Consider the following 13,690-nt stretch of genomic DNA (forward strand, 5'->3'; position numbering starts at 1 on the left):
TCTACCTTCATCTATTTCTAAAATTGAGGTGTGTAACAATCTACAGCAGCCAAATTTTTCTGCCCCATTTCTCACGTAAATATCTGCAATAGCAGCAATACTAATGCCATTCACATTAGAAAATTTAGCAGACAGCCTCACGTCCACCAGCAATGTACTCTAGAAGTAATACCAATCATCACTCAGCACCTTAAGATCGCTAATTTTCATGAACCAACTCTCCCAAAGCTTAAATTGTTAGATGAAAGAACATAAATAATTTTTATTTATCACATCTCTAACACACTCCCTTAAACAGTATGTAATAACATGCTCCTTCATTTAAGAACCCTTCAAACTTACGACCCACTTACTCTCTAGTCACAACCTAAGATTACAGCTCATCCCGGTTACTCACTCAGAGCCTATAAATACCAAGCGTCCTCATTATGAAGATACACTCATTCTCTTTCTCACTCTTCATCCTAATGTTATTCCTTAAGCTTGGTACTGGTATGCATTGGAATGAGACCACCGGAGAGGACCAAGACCTGTAAATAAGAGGCTGGAATTCGAAGGATCTTATCCCCAAATACCTCAGATACAACAAAAGGCATGAAGGTTCAATACTTCAATTTAAAAGATATGGCAAAAGATGCCTGTTACCAAGCTTATTCCAAATGCAACGCCTATAATTTCCATTGATTGTAAACATATAATGTTCAAAATATCTTGACATGAAACATTGCTACAAAGTCAGTTCAACAACAAACTAAAGAAAGGTTGGTAAGCACTGCCTACCTGGCAGGTTAAACAACCACACTAATGATTCACATTGCAGACTTTCCTTCTTTGATTCTATTTCTACCAAAAAACCATTCATATTTCACTCCATCTCCAGCTCTGGAAGAGGACGCATCCGCAAACTCCCCGATTCAAGCTCAGCTAGCAATGGCCCCTTTGACTCCCCACATCTCAAATTCCGGTTACTCGCCAACACCCCAAACATTCCAATAGCCAAAACCAGAACCACAAAAGCATGCACTGTGAACAAAAACTGCATCATAGCAACACCTCTAAAACTATCCTCATCAAGATCACAATGCATATCAACAGTCTCCTGCTGAGGGGGCAAAAGTGAAATCTTTTGACACCCTTTCAATCCAAATGCATCAGTATACAATGAAAGACCAGTTTGCAGCAACCAAGTGCCCTTGAAAACCAAACCAGAAGACAACAAAAACTCAGCAAAAAAAGCACCAGGCTTAACTGACAAGTAAAAGCAAGAAGCAGCACAAGCAAGAGTCAATCCACCCAACAATCCATACACAATGCCAGAAAGACCTGAACTTCCTTTACCCATCACAGAGTACTCCACCAAAAAAACAATTCCACCGAAAACAAAAACAAAACTTTCATTCATAAAAGAAGACCCCACGTATTCATAGACAATGATCAATATGATGAGTGCCCAGAAGGCCAAAACCGAGAGAGATTGCTGGAAGAATGAGAATCTGTAAGTGGGGTGGCCAGAAAAGGAAAGGAAGAAGAAAAGCTCTGAGAATGAAGCGATTGGCAATGCTATGAGAAGAATGTAGAGATCAAGATTCTTCCAGCGTGGGTCAGCGAAATACCAGAGTTTGGATCGGAAGTGGGTTGGGTTTTGGAGGTAGAGAGAGGATGAAGAGAGTAAGCGACGAACGCCAACGGGGAAGAAGAGGAGAAAACCTGAGAAATGGGTTGCCACCGATGCCATTTGTTGTTGAGGTTGTGTTGATGTTATGCCGCCATGGCTTCTTCCTCTTTCGTTTTGGTACTCACAGCTAAATGGTCAATTTTGAATTTGGTCCCTGAAAATGTCATTCATTGACTTATTGGTCACTGAGTCGCGCAAGTTAGTCCTTAAATGAGGCAAATATCGGGTAAGAAAAATAAAAAGTGAGGAAAGCACTTCATCAAGCTCGGTGTTAGTAACTTAGAGGGGGGCTTATCGGAAGAAAATCCATTAATATTTTGTCCTGAAAAATGTAGAAAGTCTGGCCATGTAAAGAGAAATTATCCATGTGGAGTAGTATTAGAAAAAGACTATAAGATAAAAGAAATGTCTCCCTTGTTATGGGAGTGCATAGAGTGATCTTCTCTAAAATATAAAGTGTATTTCCTTATGGTATATTCATTATACTATGGAAAATGATAAATTATTGCTAGCGGACTCAGAATAACACACGGACGTCGTTGACATTGATGTAAAGTGTGTGGTCAGATTGTGTCGATGGCTAAAGAACTTCCGAAGAAAGTCAATAAGGAAGTTGCACCATAAATTTCAGCAAGCTTTCGACGTGAAGCAATTATTGGTTTAGTTTAGTTTCAACTGAAGTGTGTTCTTTATGGTGAAGTATGATAATTTTCAAGGCAATGAAGATTGTGATTGTTGGTGAATTCAATTATTATTATTATAGACAATGAACGCATAAAATGTAACTCTTACAATCAATGTTGAGATCGTTGGAGTTGATTGTAATGGTGAAGTAAGTCTCACATCACCCGATATGTTAAATGAAGGAGGTAAAAAAGAACTATTGGAGAAGTTTTGCATTGCCTAGGTAAGAGGGGGACTAAAGCCATATGACTAATTAGTTTAAATATTTACTTTTTTAGACTTCGAGTACTAAATATTCGGGTGAGATTTTTTTTGATACATCGGAAAAGGATGAGATTGAGAGAGGTTTATGAATTTTAAAAATTTCACATAAAATTTATTTCGAAGCATAATTGAAGATGGCTAGATGCAATTTGGACGGAGAGCTAGGGGAAACGCGTAAAGGTTGTAACATGTGTGTATGACCTCAAAAATCATGAGGTTGAAAAGGGAGACATGTTCGCCGTTCGCATAATGCCACCTATTTGATTAAGGTTGTAAGTAGTCCAACTAACGCGATGTACACATGAACGTGACTGACAACATTTTGGAATCTCTAGATGCAACTTGGCTACTACGTTTTGGTCATAAATTTGAGTCGTTTTAGCACCGTGAAAAATTTCCATCCATATGAATTCCTAAATAACAAAAATATTTCGAGGTAGCATAACTAAAGGTCATCTTGATTGAAACCACAAGTCCACAACTCAAGTAATGCTAAGTCCTATTAAAAACTAATCATAGTCTTTTACTTTTCTATTTCTGACCGAAAACAGGCATATGTTAGAATAATGGATTAGTTAGTTTAAAAAAAAAAAGACTAGTTTCCTTTGAAAAGAAGTGTTTTTACTTAGTGGTGTTTATCAATTTGGTTCCCTTGTTATGGGAGTGCATAGTGATTTTCTTTAAAATATAAAGTGTATCCTTGTGGTATATTCATTATGCTATGGAAAATGATAAATTATTGCTAGCGGACTCGGACTCAGAATAGCACACAGACGCTGTCAAGAACTATGTCACTATAGCGAACACTTCGAGAAAAAACCCTAGAAGCACGAAATCAAAAAACCTAGCATCTATCCCAATGGATAGGTCCTCATTGAAATCGAAAAACAACAAAACAAGAAGCTTGATACCCACCGAACAGGGACTCAAACTAGCTGAGTAAACCAAAGACCCACAAGCAAAACCCCAAATTAACGCTATAGAGAAGAGACCCAAAACCTAAATTTAAAAGCAGAAAGAAAAGCAATAGGAGAAGCTACAAATAGCAACAACCGGTAGCACCTAGGGGTGTACAAGACCCGACCATGTTCATTGACCCGTCCTGACCCATGTCCCTTAGATCTTGCATCTCGTCGGGTTTCTTCGGGTCTAGGGAAGGGTTCGGGTTTAAAAACTAGACCCTATCAATACTTAGGATCGGGTAGAAGTCAAGTCCAACCCGTCCCACAACTCTCCTTAGCCACTTACCTCAAAACATGATTTTGTATATTTTCATTAATTGTTATGTTGAAGTGAACTAAATTTATATTCTTTACTCTAGTTTAGTATTTTCTTATGAAAAACTTAACTTCTATGTAGTTTCTTTCATAATACATTAATAGGATAAGAAATTAATTTTTTACAGAATGATAAGTATTTAAAATTCCTTATTGAAATTTGAAATTTACATTCAATTTGTCATTCGAGCCAACCCGAACCCGTTCTTTTGTGACCCGGTCTATGTTGAACCCGCACCTATCGGGTTTCTTCAGGTCTAGGGACGGGTTCGGGTTTAAAAACTGACCCAATTAATATTTAGGGCAGGGTAAAAGTCAAGTCGAACCCGTCCCAACATGTCCCACGAACACCCTTACTAGCACCTACACCACCGACACAACAAACAAAGACCTCAGGGAAAACTAAACAACCCTCAAACACAGCCGAAGGTCAATCCAACAAGCTAGCCGATCCAAACACCATTGTTGCACGACCGAAATCTGCAAGGAACCAACCAGTAGACGAGAAGATATGGCTTCAAAAGGGACCAAAAATGAAACCCACCCTCATCGTATTCTAAGTAATCATCATATCTCTTCTAAATCACTGTTGTTTCCCGACTCAATCCTTAAAGGTCAGCCACCACAAGCCGAGGCCCTGGACCCTCAGAGAGCAACTAAACAGCGAAAAATTGTTCATCTAGAAAGCAAACGATGTTGCACCGAGCAAGGAAGGAGGATAAGAGTGTTGTCGGGCTCGAATCTAGTATGGGGAAGGAGGAGCACGACCAAGATCTCCAAAAGGAGCGAGGATGAGGGAAAGAGGAAGAGGGAGGGTGGGTGGGAGGAAAAGGGAAACGATAGCAAAAGGGAGGGTTGCCACCGCACCGGGGCAGCAGGGGGGCCACCCAAGCCCAGACTAGAGTAAGAGAAGCGAAGAAGAGGAAAGGTTTTAGAGAGAGGTTCCATCCATTTAGCCAAAAAAAAATTATAAACAATCTATAGCAATTTAATTTTTTTATTTTATGTAAATCATTCGGTATTTGTTCATCCTTCAAATGTCAATTATTCTAATTTTAGAATTTAATTATAGTTAAAACTCATCCCTCTTCTTAAAAATATTGTGACCGGATCAAACACATAAGATATTCCTCCATACTCAAATTGTGTTGTCAACTGAGTTGCCAATCATTTATTTTCATTTTCGTTCACATAAAAGTTGTTCTCGATGGACGGCTAATGGTTGAGTTAGAGGATGACCCAAAAATACATAAACCCAGTAGAATTTGGAGTGTTAGATCTTCTCCCAATAAGCTGTAACACTATGCTACAATACAAGTCATATTTGTGTTATAGACTTTTAAGCATTTCAAAAAAAACCCAAAAATCTAAGCCACCAAGCAAAATGTGTGGCTCCAAATGGTTCCATTTGTGATTCACACTTGAGTCTGTCCAATTCTAAACCACTGGCTCTCCATTTAACACCCAAATATCCCCTCCTTCACAAGCAAATATATACCATAACAGCCACCTCTCTCAACCTCTAACAATCTAAAACAGAATCAATCTCTTTACTTCCACATTCACACAACAATATCAAACCACACAGATAGAAGAAAGAGAGGAAAAAACCAGAGCATATAGAAATGGCTACTTCAGTTTCTGCAACTGGGTGTGTTGGCTCCTCCTTCTATGGAAGCTGGGGAACCTCTATGACTGGTGAAGATTACACTGCGCTTGCCAAGTCGACACAAGTTCGTGTGGGAAGAGGAAAGCCAGTCAGGTTGCAACCCATGATGAAGAATGTCAATGAAGGGAAAGGTATATTTGCACCTCTTGTGATTGTCACTCGTAACATCGTTGGCAAGAAGCGTTTCAACCAGCTCAGAGGGAAAGCCATTGCTTTACACTCCCAGGTGATAATTCAATGTTTTCTTGCCATCAATTGTATTTGCTCTTTTGCTTAACTTGATGTTTTGAGCAATTTATTTTTGGATTTGTGGTCATTTGAAGTCAGAAACTTGTTCCATAGACCAAACTTTGATAATTGGTTAGAGTGAAAATTTTGAAATATGTTGAACATAGGTTCAAGAAGAATCTTTGAAAGGAGAAATGAACTTGAATAATATGACTAGCATGTTTTGGAGTATTAAGGCAAAGAAATAGATAAAAGATAAAAAGATTGGAGAACAACTGAATTTGGATCTATTCTCCCCTTGACTGTCTTTTATATTGTTCATCTTTTCTGAGGTTGGTTAAATTAGAGATTGATGGAGTTGAAATTTTAAAAACAAATTGAATTTATGTGTTGTTATTGCTGGTGACTATACATTAAGTCCATATCATGAAACCAATTATAAAGGACTAAATATGTTGAGGGTTAATTAGGGTAGGAATATAGTTGAATTTGAAGTCCATGATTACCATTTGTCTCCACAAGTTACCCCAAAAAAATTGTATTTAAGATTGCTATGTGAGAAAAGGAGTGAAAAAATTGAGAATTGTGTTGAAGCAATTGTTTCAAAATGCTAGCTGCTATTTTATGTGGATATCATTGGTGCAACCATGAAAGGTAACTTAGTGTTATAAAGCTTCATAGACAGCCTTACCTTGCATTTAGCAATTATTGAATAGTTTAATCAGAACTAGTAAGGGGTGATGACACAAGTTCTAATCCCGAGAAAGTCATCTGTTGGGAGGGGCTGACACATTTTCTCGAACGGTATAACACCCGTCAATGACCCATAAAAAACTAGTAATTTACAAAAACAAAAGAAATTGAATTGAGTATATTCAATATATATACAATAAGTACCTTTGTATTGTGTATTTTCTGAACTTCAAAATTTTGAAATTTTAGGTCATTACAGAATTCTGCAAATCAATAGGGGCAGATGCAAAGCAGAGACAAGGGCTGATCAGGTTGGCCAAGAAGAATGGAGAATGGCTGGGGTTTCTTGCATGATAAATTTAAGAAATGTTCCACATTTTGTAATTACCATGTGAGAGTGTATCTATGTTTAAACTTGATGGTTTTCAATTGACAGCAGAATGTAAACTAGGAACTCATCTCTAGTTGTGATTTTTCATTCTTGAGAAATGGCTGTCTTGTTTTGTTCTTTAGATACATGAAATAGTATAAAATTGAAGGAGGTTGTCATTTACTATCAATGGCAGTACAGAGAATAGAGCAACGTTATTTATACATCGTGTTTTTTTCACTTGATAACATGTGGATGCAACTAGAAACTTTGTTATCCTATGATAACATATCACTTGATTATGAAATAAAGCATTGGAGATATTAGACCCTGGCATCTAAAACTCATATACAACTAGCTAGGAAACTTTATTATCAGAATAGACTAAGATCAATGATGGATGAAGAATGATGAATTGACAAAAAAAAGAAAAGGCATGTGAATGACCTTTGAGTGTCTGATACTCTGATCAGATACCTAAACACTTTAAGCTTGCGATTAGACATTGCTGGGAAGTAAGTACCTTAAACAAGAGAAGCTTTAATGCACCTAGTTAAGCCCATGAGTGCTGCTGTTTGCTGTTTTGGCAGCAGCTAACGCAGATCAAGACAAAGTGTTCTTGGCTGCTTCATTGACTGATGAACTATGGGAAAAGGATCAAAGTTTACGTATAAATAAATTTAGCATAAATAAATTTCAAATTTTATTCTGGAGTATTACAATCCAAACTTTATGTTCATCAGCCAGTTCCAAATTACATATGTTCACGTAAAATATTCTAAAAAGGCAGAACTTGAGACCTTTGATGGTGGGACTTTAGCATTAAGATTGAAATTGTGCGAAGATGCCCCTGTAAGGCTTTGAAGCTTCCATTTTATTATATTTTTCTTATACACCTTAGAGAGATATCCCTACCATCAGTGCCAGTAACATTCACTTTAACACTTTTTTTCAACACTTATTAATTAGTTAAAACTCATGTGAATCTCATTAAGTTTGAAGTGTGACTTATATTTTCAATAAACCACATGAATTTCAACTAATTAAAGATCAAACGTCGAAAGAGAGAGTTTTAAAGCAGTGTTGCTAGCATTTTCATATCTCTATTAAGGTCTCCAAACATTTGGGAAGAGCTAGCAACTCCTTAATGAGCTGCTATCATTGGTTCAATTGTTACATCAATTTAATTATTTCAATGATAGTGATAAAAGAAAGTTGTACCCTAGCTGGGAGGCAGTATCCTACATGGGAGACAACCTGTTCGAGCACGGAAAATCCACATTCTCTCGTGAGGCTAACTCCCAACTAGATTTTTTTCATAAACAACTCAAATCCGAGACCTTGCTTAAGGGAAATCAAGTATGCACCACTTGAACCAACAACCCGTTAGCAAAATTTCAAGCGTTTAAACATGATAATAAAAACTGCAAATATAACTCAAATGAAAATTTTGATAACCATTTCAAAAATTCAAACAGATTACAATAGTGTTGCCCCCAAAGACGGGTGGGGGAACAAAAAGAAAAGTAACTCCTCAGCCCAGAAACGCAGTGCATTCTAATACATATAGAACATGGTACAAAAATCAATAGTACACAGCCTTGCCAGCACAAGCTTGAGAAAATCCTCCTGCAATGTCTTATACAGTGTATCGAGCCTTTGCACCTCGATTTTTAGCATCTTCCTGTAACCACGAGACAGTAAGGATCACAGATATTAATGCATTAGTCAATCAAATTTATGAGCAGAAGCTTACATGGAAGTTATATGTTATCTTGTCGGTAACATCAATGATTTCCTTCCACTTCCTTCCAATGCTCATCTGCAAAACAAATTCCAAAACAAAGTGGCTCAGATCAAATGTCATCCTGAGTTTTGGATGACTAAGAAAAGTCTAAATGACTTTTGCCAAGGAATGCGGTACATGGTTAGAATAGAGCCCTTAGAATTCTGGAACTCAAATGATGTGATACATTCACAAAATGAAGATGAAACAATGGCAGAATGAAACCGACAGACATGTACACAAATGTAAATGGCTGTTGTTACCAGAAAAAAGGTAGAAGTCTATTTACTAAAAAGCCTTGGAGCTATGTACAAAAATATAAGTATCAGAAAATGACATACTTAAGTAACATGTGAGAAATAGTATATCCGGGTATAAGTAGAATGGTGCATAAATTCACTATTGACACTTTCCCAGACATGTAGAGTGCTTATAATTGGTCCCCCTCCGCTCTTCAATTTTCAAGCATACCAAGGAAATCATATTAGTAAAATTATACCATTCTACTCCTGGCACTTTCCTTTCCAAGGTCATTTATAATATTGTCAGAAACATAGCCATCCCTAACATTATCACTAATTCATCATCACCCTACTACAGATCAGTGTTATCAAATCGCGATCGCGGAATATCGCGGCGAGGCCAAAATCCGCTACTTCATTTAGCGGATAGCGTCGCGGGCAAATAGCGGTATCCGCATAGCGGTTAAAATAAGTAAAAAAAAAATATAGAAAAACAGCTTGTTGTGCTGTTTGTGCTAGTAAAAAACAGTTGCAAAAAATAAATAAAATTAAGACATCTAATGAAATGCATAAAATGATCATGATAGAACAAATTTTAGAAACAAAACAGGGGAAAAAAAACAGAAAATAAAAAAACATTGTATGTAATGACAAAAATAAACAAAAGATGATGTGAAGAAAGAACAAATATTAGAAACATAGGTTCACATTCACAATGGAAGAAGAAAAACAGAACAGATCATGATGGGAGAGGAGAAAAAGGAAGAACAGATATTAGAAACAAAACAGGACGGTAAAAAACAGAAAACAGAGTGTGAAAAAAAAAAAAAAAGAGAGTCTGAAAATGTGCAGAAAGAAGGAAGGGAAAAAGAAAAGTAAAGAAAACTGGGTATGAAAAAAGTAAACAGAGGCTAAAAACATAAAACGGAAGAGTACGTAAAAGAAAAAGAAAGAAATAAAAAAAAACAAAAAAACAGAGCATGGCAGAGTGAAGAGATGGGAGCCAGAAACTCGCCGGAAAAGTCATCAGAAAAGCTATTGGGGTTGCCGGAGATGAGGGTCAGAAGCTTGATGTAGAAGGAGGAAGAGAGAAGGGAAAACTCCGAAAGGTTTTGAGGCTTTTATAGAGTGAAGATTTTAAGTTATAAAACTTTTCTTCCATTAATTGGGTACAATTAATTCAGTCGGTGGCTGATTCCCACCTCCCAAGCGGTGCCTTTTTGAAAAAAAGTCCTAAAATCACACGTGATCTTCTCTTCCACCGCTATTTTCGCTTTGCCCGTCGCGGCGCTATTCAGTTTTGCGGCGCTATTGCGTTTATCGCGTTTGCCGCTACGTCGCGGCGACGCGATCGCGGCACGGCGAATTTCCGCTACGTTATAGCGGCATAGCGGCGCTATAACCGCTATTTAACAACACTGCTACAGATCATTATACAGAGCTATTATTACTATGAAAAATCATTTTAACCATTACAATCAAAACCTTTCTTTCATAAATTTCTATATTTCTAAAAGCACTATAACCAATTAGCTTTTTAGTATCATTGGCAGCAGAGAAGAGTGTTGATAATTGAATGTTTACTGAGATCATAGTAACAGCAATGTGTGTCCTATAATTTGTTAGGCTTTGGTGTAACAGACATCTGTATGCAATCTGCTGTGCTGAGTATTTTTTGGAGAGATCACTTCATGCCACATTACACCATTAACTAGTTCGAGAAAACAAAACAGAGGAAAATGAATGATTACAATCATGGCAGACATACTTGGGACTATGACCTAAAATGGGAGGGAGTTGCAAATCTAAATTGTAAAATGTCGCAAGATTTAGCAGATTTCCTATTTTTATATATTGTTTGGCTGAAAAGGGAACCTTAGGGTTTTAGAAAAGGAAGGCGGGTCACGATTTGGGAATGGGCGGTACCCGGAAATTAACGGATCCAACAAAATACGATTTTGCAGCAATTTAGGGAGTTAGGGTGCAATTTCGAACCGATGCGAATTTGCTGGTATTTAAATCGCAGGGTGCTCTTGAATCGCAAAATCATGCAATTTATATACTTAAACCGCAATTTTGACTACCATGATTACAATAGATCCATGCTCATCTACATCTTCAGATTATATCGTGCTTAAATTTCTTATTTAATTTAATAAGCACACAATATATTGTTGGCTGGTAGTAAGACATTGTTAAATGAAAGTGTGACGTGAAATTAAATATTTGGCACATATCAAACAAGAACCTATTATCTTCAATTTCCTTCAATCTCAATCCCACACACACCACACGAGCGCACACAAAATTAAAAATTCTAAGACAGCAAAAGCATCGACCCATCATAACTTCTACTTGAAGTATCAAGGCTCTCACATGCATACCGTTATCTCACATGCAGACCGTTATCTTGATACTACAATAGGAAATCACATACAGCGAAGACAACAGAAAATCACATAAAGTTGCAATTGTCATTTATAAGAATAAGAATAACAACAAACCTGTGCAGCTTCATTTGCTGCTGTCTTTGTCCATAATGAAAGTTTGTCCTGCCACTGGCGCACACTTGCAACCACACCGCAAATGTCCTCAGCATCCTCAAGTTGCTCCCCGATTAAAGCCATCAGCTATTCAGTAGGATCACCACCAGAATTATTCAAAACAATCACAAGCAAAAGATCAACTCAAATTTTTCAAATAGGTAAAGGCAAGTGATAAAAATTACAGTTTCAAGCCACATGGTATCAAGATTGCCCTTCCTGCTGCTGGTGACAGTCCATTTTCCTCCATTGGCACACTCAGGATCTTCCCACTTTGGTTCAACCCCATCCTTGAACATGTGGAAGTCCCCACCATTAGGAAGCTTGCTGGGCTTGAATATCTGATCATACAAACTGCACCAAAAATTCCCAAATCACAAACTCATCAAATTTCTATCAATATCTATTACCAAAACCTGATTCTCCAAATAACATCAACAATAATAATCAAGAATAATAAAAAGAAAATTAAAATCATGAAACTCAGCCCAAGAAGATTAAGAGATCCATAAAAAAAAATTAATCAAGATTTTCCTAACAGACCCATCAAATTGAAACATCAGAGTTCAGATTGCAAGCTTCAAATCCATTGAATAACAATAAATTGAGAGGAGGAGGAAGATGAAAACTGACCACCAGAACTCCTCGACGGTGTCGAAGGTGTAAACCTTGCGAAGAGAGGTTCCCCAAGCAGCACCTTGCTTGGGTTTCGATTGGTTATCGAACCAGAAAGTCCACTTTCTGTCCAATTTGTTCTTCAAACCCGTCTCCGGTGCCGGCACTGGCACTGGCGCCGCCGCAACGTCTTCAACGGCCGCTTCGGTTGTCATATTCGTCTTTAGAAGGAATGAGATGAGTGAGGTTTTGCTCTATGTGTGTTGGGCTTTGTTTTATAGGTTTGATTGGTAATTGCTAATGACCCTTTTATTGGACCACAAAAACAAGGCTATTTGGACCCAACACTATTGGCTCAAAAAAAGAAAATATTTTAGGTAGATTGCTTATCAGCTTATCCAACCGTGAATCACGAACGCGCGTGAATTCAAGTTCTTAAGCTCGGGGTGAGAAACATAGGGTTTAACGAGACTCGCCTGAGATGAGGCGTATTGCAGGCACCATCAATGCATTTAAACTCACCTTGGTCAAAGCGAGCTTGACCACTAACGAGGCAAGATAGCTCCTTGAACCCCCTATACCGCGCTAGAATATGCTATAATGATGTGCTTCATTTGAAGCGCATTTGGTTCTGTGATAAGAACATGCATTATTTGACTCACAATTAGTTTTACTATATGCATTTGACAATTGACAATACAATTTCTAAAAACGCTAACTACGAGATTCCATAAACTCACCTCATGTGAGGCACATTTCATCCACCACACTATGTCACCATTTCACATGACCAAAGAAATAACCTATGGTAAATCTTTTTAAGTTCTATTTTTTAGTACTATTTTTTGTATTATTTAGAAGAAAAAAAACTTTTTCTCAACCCTTAGCATAATTTACACACTTATTTTTTGTGTTTTTACTATTGAATTAGTGTACTCTAATTTGTATTGGTATGATATAGCATTATTGTTATCATCAATATCAATCAATATTAATGTATTAATATAGATTAGAAAAGAGTAAGGGCTACGAGAGCTACTTGGCGATGTGTCAATTAGGTACATTGAGTGTGTGTTTGGTTCAGCTTCTGAAACGTGAATCTGGGCCCAAAAAATGGATCTGAGCCCCAAACGTGAATCTTCTATGCTTTAAAGATGTTTGAGTACTTCAATCTGAAAATTGATTCAAGAACAAAACATGGATCCAACTGAAGCAAGCAAGAGTAGCTTCTACGTGGGGGGATCCGGATCTGAGCCTGTGAAATATTTTGGTCCATCTTACCCTTCCCACTCTTTATTATCAATACTGACCAGTGATCTATCTTCTGTATTTTGATGGTTTAGGACATAGCAGCGTGAGCGTGAGGGAGAAATTGAGAGATAAAATTGGTAATGTTAAATTACCACCGCTTGTTGGAGGCACGGGTGGGGTAGAAATTAGGAAGATAAAACCATGGGCTTATTTTTTTTAGAAAAGCACCATGGGCCTTTAGTGTTTGGGTAACTTTTTAGAAAAGCAAAACCACCGTTTTTTTTTTATAAAAACGGATTTTGGAAGAAAACAAATGTCAAATGGCTGAACTATTGAATTCCCTCCATGATGCTCAAAGTCGTCAGTTCTTCCCCATCTTGTCCGAAATACTGG

The 13,690-nt window shown here is 37.4% G+C and overlaps 3 protein-coding genes across 3 annotated transcripts; 1 reads left to right on the plus strand and 2 right to left on the minus strand.

The window, feature by feature from the left end:
- Window positions 1-650: 650 nt before the first annotated feature.
- On the minus strand, window positions 651-1,828 carry LOC130725432 (uncharacterized). The gene has a single exon (XM_057576661.1). It carries the CDS (start codon window positions 1,733-1,735, stop codon window positions 866-868), a length of 870 nt encoding a protein of 289 aa, XP_057432644.1. The 5' UTR covers window positions 1,736-1,828; the 3' UTR covers window positions 651-865.
- A 3,532-nt stretch (window positions 1,829-5,360) lies between these two features.
- Window positions 5,361-7,084, plus strand: LOC130722855 (protein PROTON GRADIENT REGULATION 5, chloroplastic). Its single transcript, XM_057573709.1, has 2 exons — window positions 5,361-5,795; window positions 6,740-7,084. Exons 1-2 carry the CDS (start codon window positions 5,526-5,528, stop codon window positions 6,842-6,844), a joined length of 375 nt encoding a protein of 124 aa, XP_057429692.1. The 5' UTR covers window positions 5,361-5,525; the 3' UTR covers window positions 6,845-7,084.
- Window positions 7,085-8,293: 1,209 nt separating this feature from the next.
- LOC130722854 (eukaryotic translation initiation factor) lies at window positions 8,294-12,301 on the minus strand. The gene is made up of 5 exons (XM_057573708.1): window positions 12,065-12,301; window positions 11,617-11,785; window positions 11,393-11,518; window positions 8,617-8,682; window positions 8,294-8,544 (listed from the first exon to the last, which is right to left on the minus strand). The coding sequence occupies exons 1-5, from the start codon at window positions 12,259-12,261 to the stop codon at window positions 8,500-8,502; spliced, it is 603 nt and encodes a 200-aa protein (XP_057429691.1). The 5' UTR covers window positions 12,262-12,301; the 3' UTR covers window positions 8,294-8,499.
- Between the last annotated feature and the right edge of the window lie 1,389 nt (window positions 12,302-13,690).

This window comes from Lotus japonicus, chromosome 6 (genome assembly GCF_012489685.1).
Source record: "Lotus japonicus ecotype B-129 chromosome 6, LjGifu_v1.2".
Taxonomy (NCBI): Eukaryota; Viridiplantae; Streptophyta; class Magnoliopsida; order Fabales; family Fabaceae; genus Lotus; species Lotus japonicus.

What these genes read in the sequence shown, in the direction of transcription:
- LOC130725432 (XM_057576661.1), bottom strand. Translation starts at nt 1,735, where the DNA reads ATGGCATCGGTGGCAACCCATTTCTCAGGTTTTCTCCTCTTCTTCCCC.
- LOC130722855 (XM_057573709.1), top strand. Translation starts at nt 5,526, where the DNA reads ATGGCTACTTCAGTTTCTGCAACTGGGTGTGTTGGCTCCTCCTTCTAT. An exon ending in CCATTGCTTTACACTCCCAG is followed by an intron (nt 5,796 to 6,739) that starts GTGATAATTCAA and finishes TTGAAATTTTAG; the next exon opens with GTCATTACAGAATTCTGCAA.
- LOC130722854 (XM_057573708.1), bottom strand. Translation starts at nt 12,261, where the DNA reads ATGACAACCGAAGCGGCCGTTGAAGACGTTGCGGCGGCGCCAGTGCCA. An exon ending in ATACCATGTGGCTTGAAACT is followed by an intron (nt 11,519 to 11,616) that starts GTAATTTTTATC and finishes CCTACTGAATAG; the next exon opens with CTGATGGCTTTAATCGGGGA. An exon ending in CAGCAAATGAAGCTGCACAG is followed by an intron (nt 8,683 to 11,392) that starts GTTTGTTGTTAT and finishes TTTGTTTTGCAG; the next exon opens with ATGAGCATTGGAAGGAAGTG.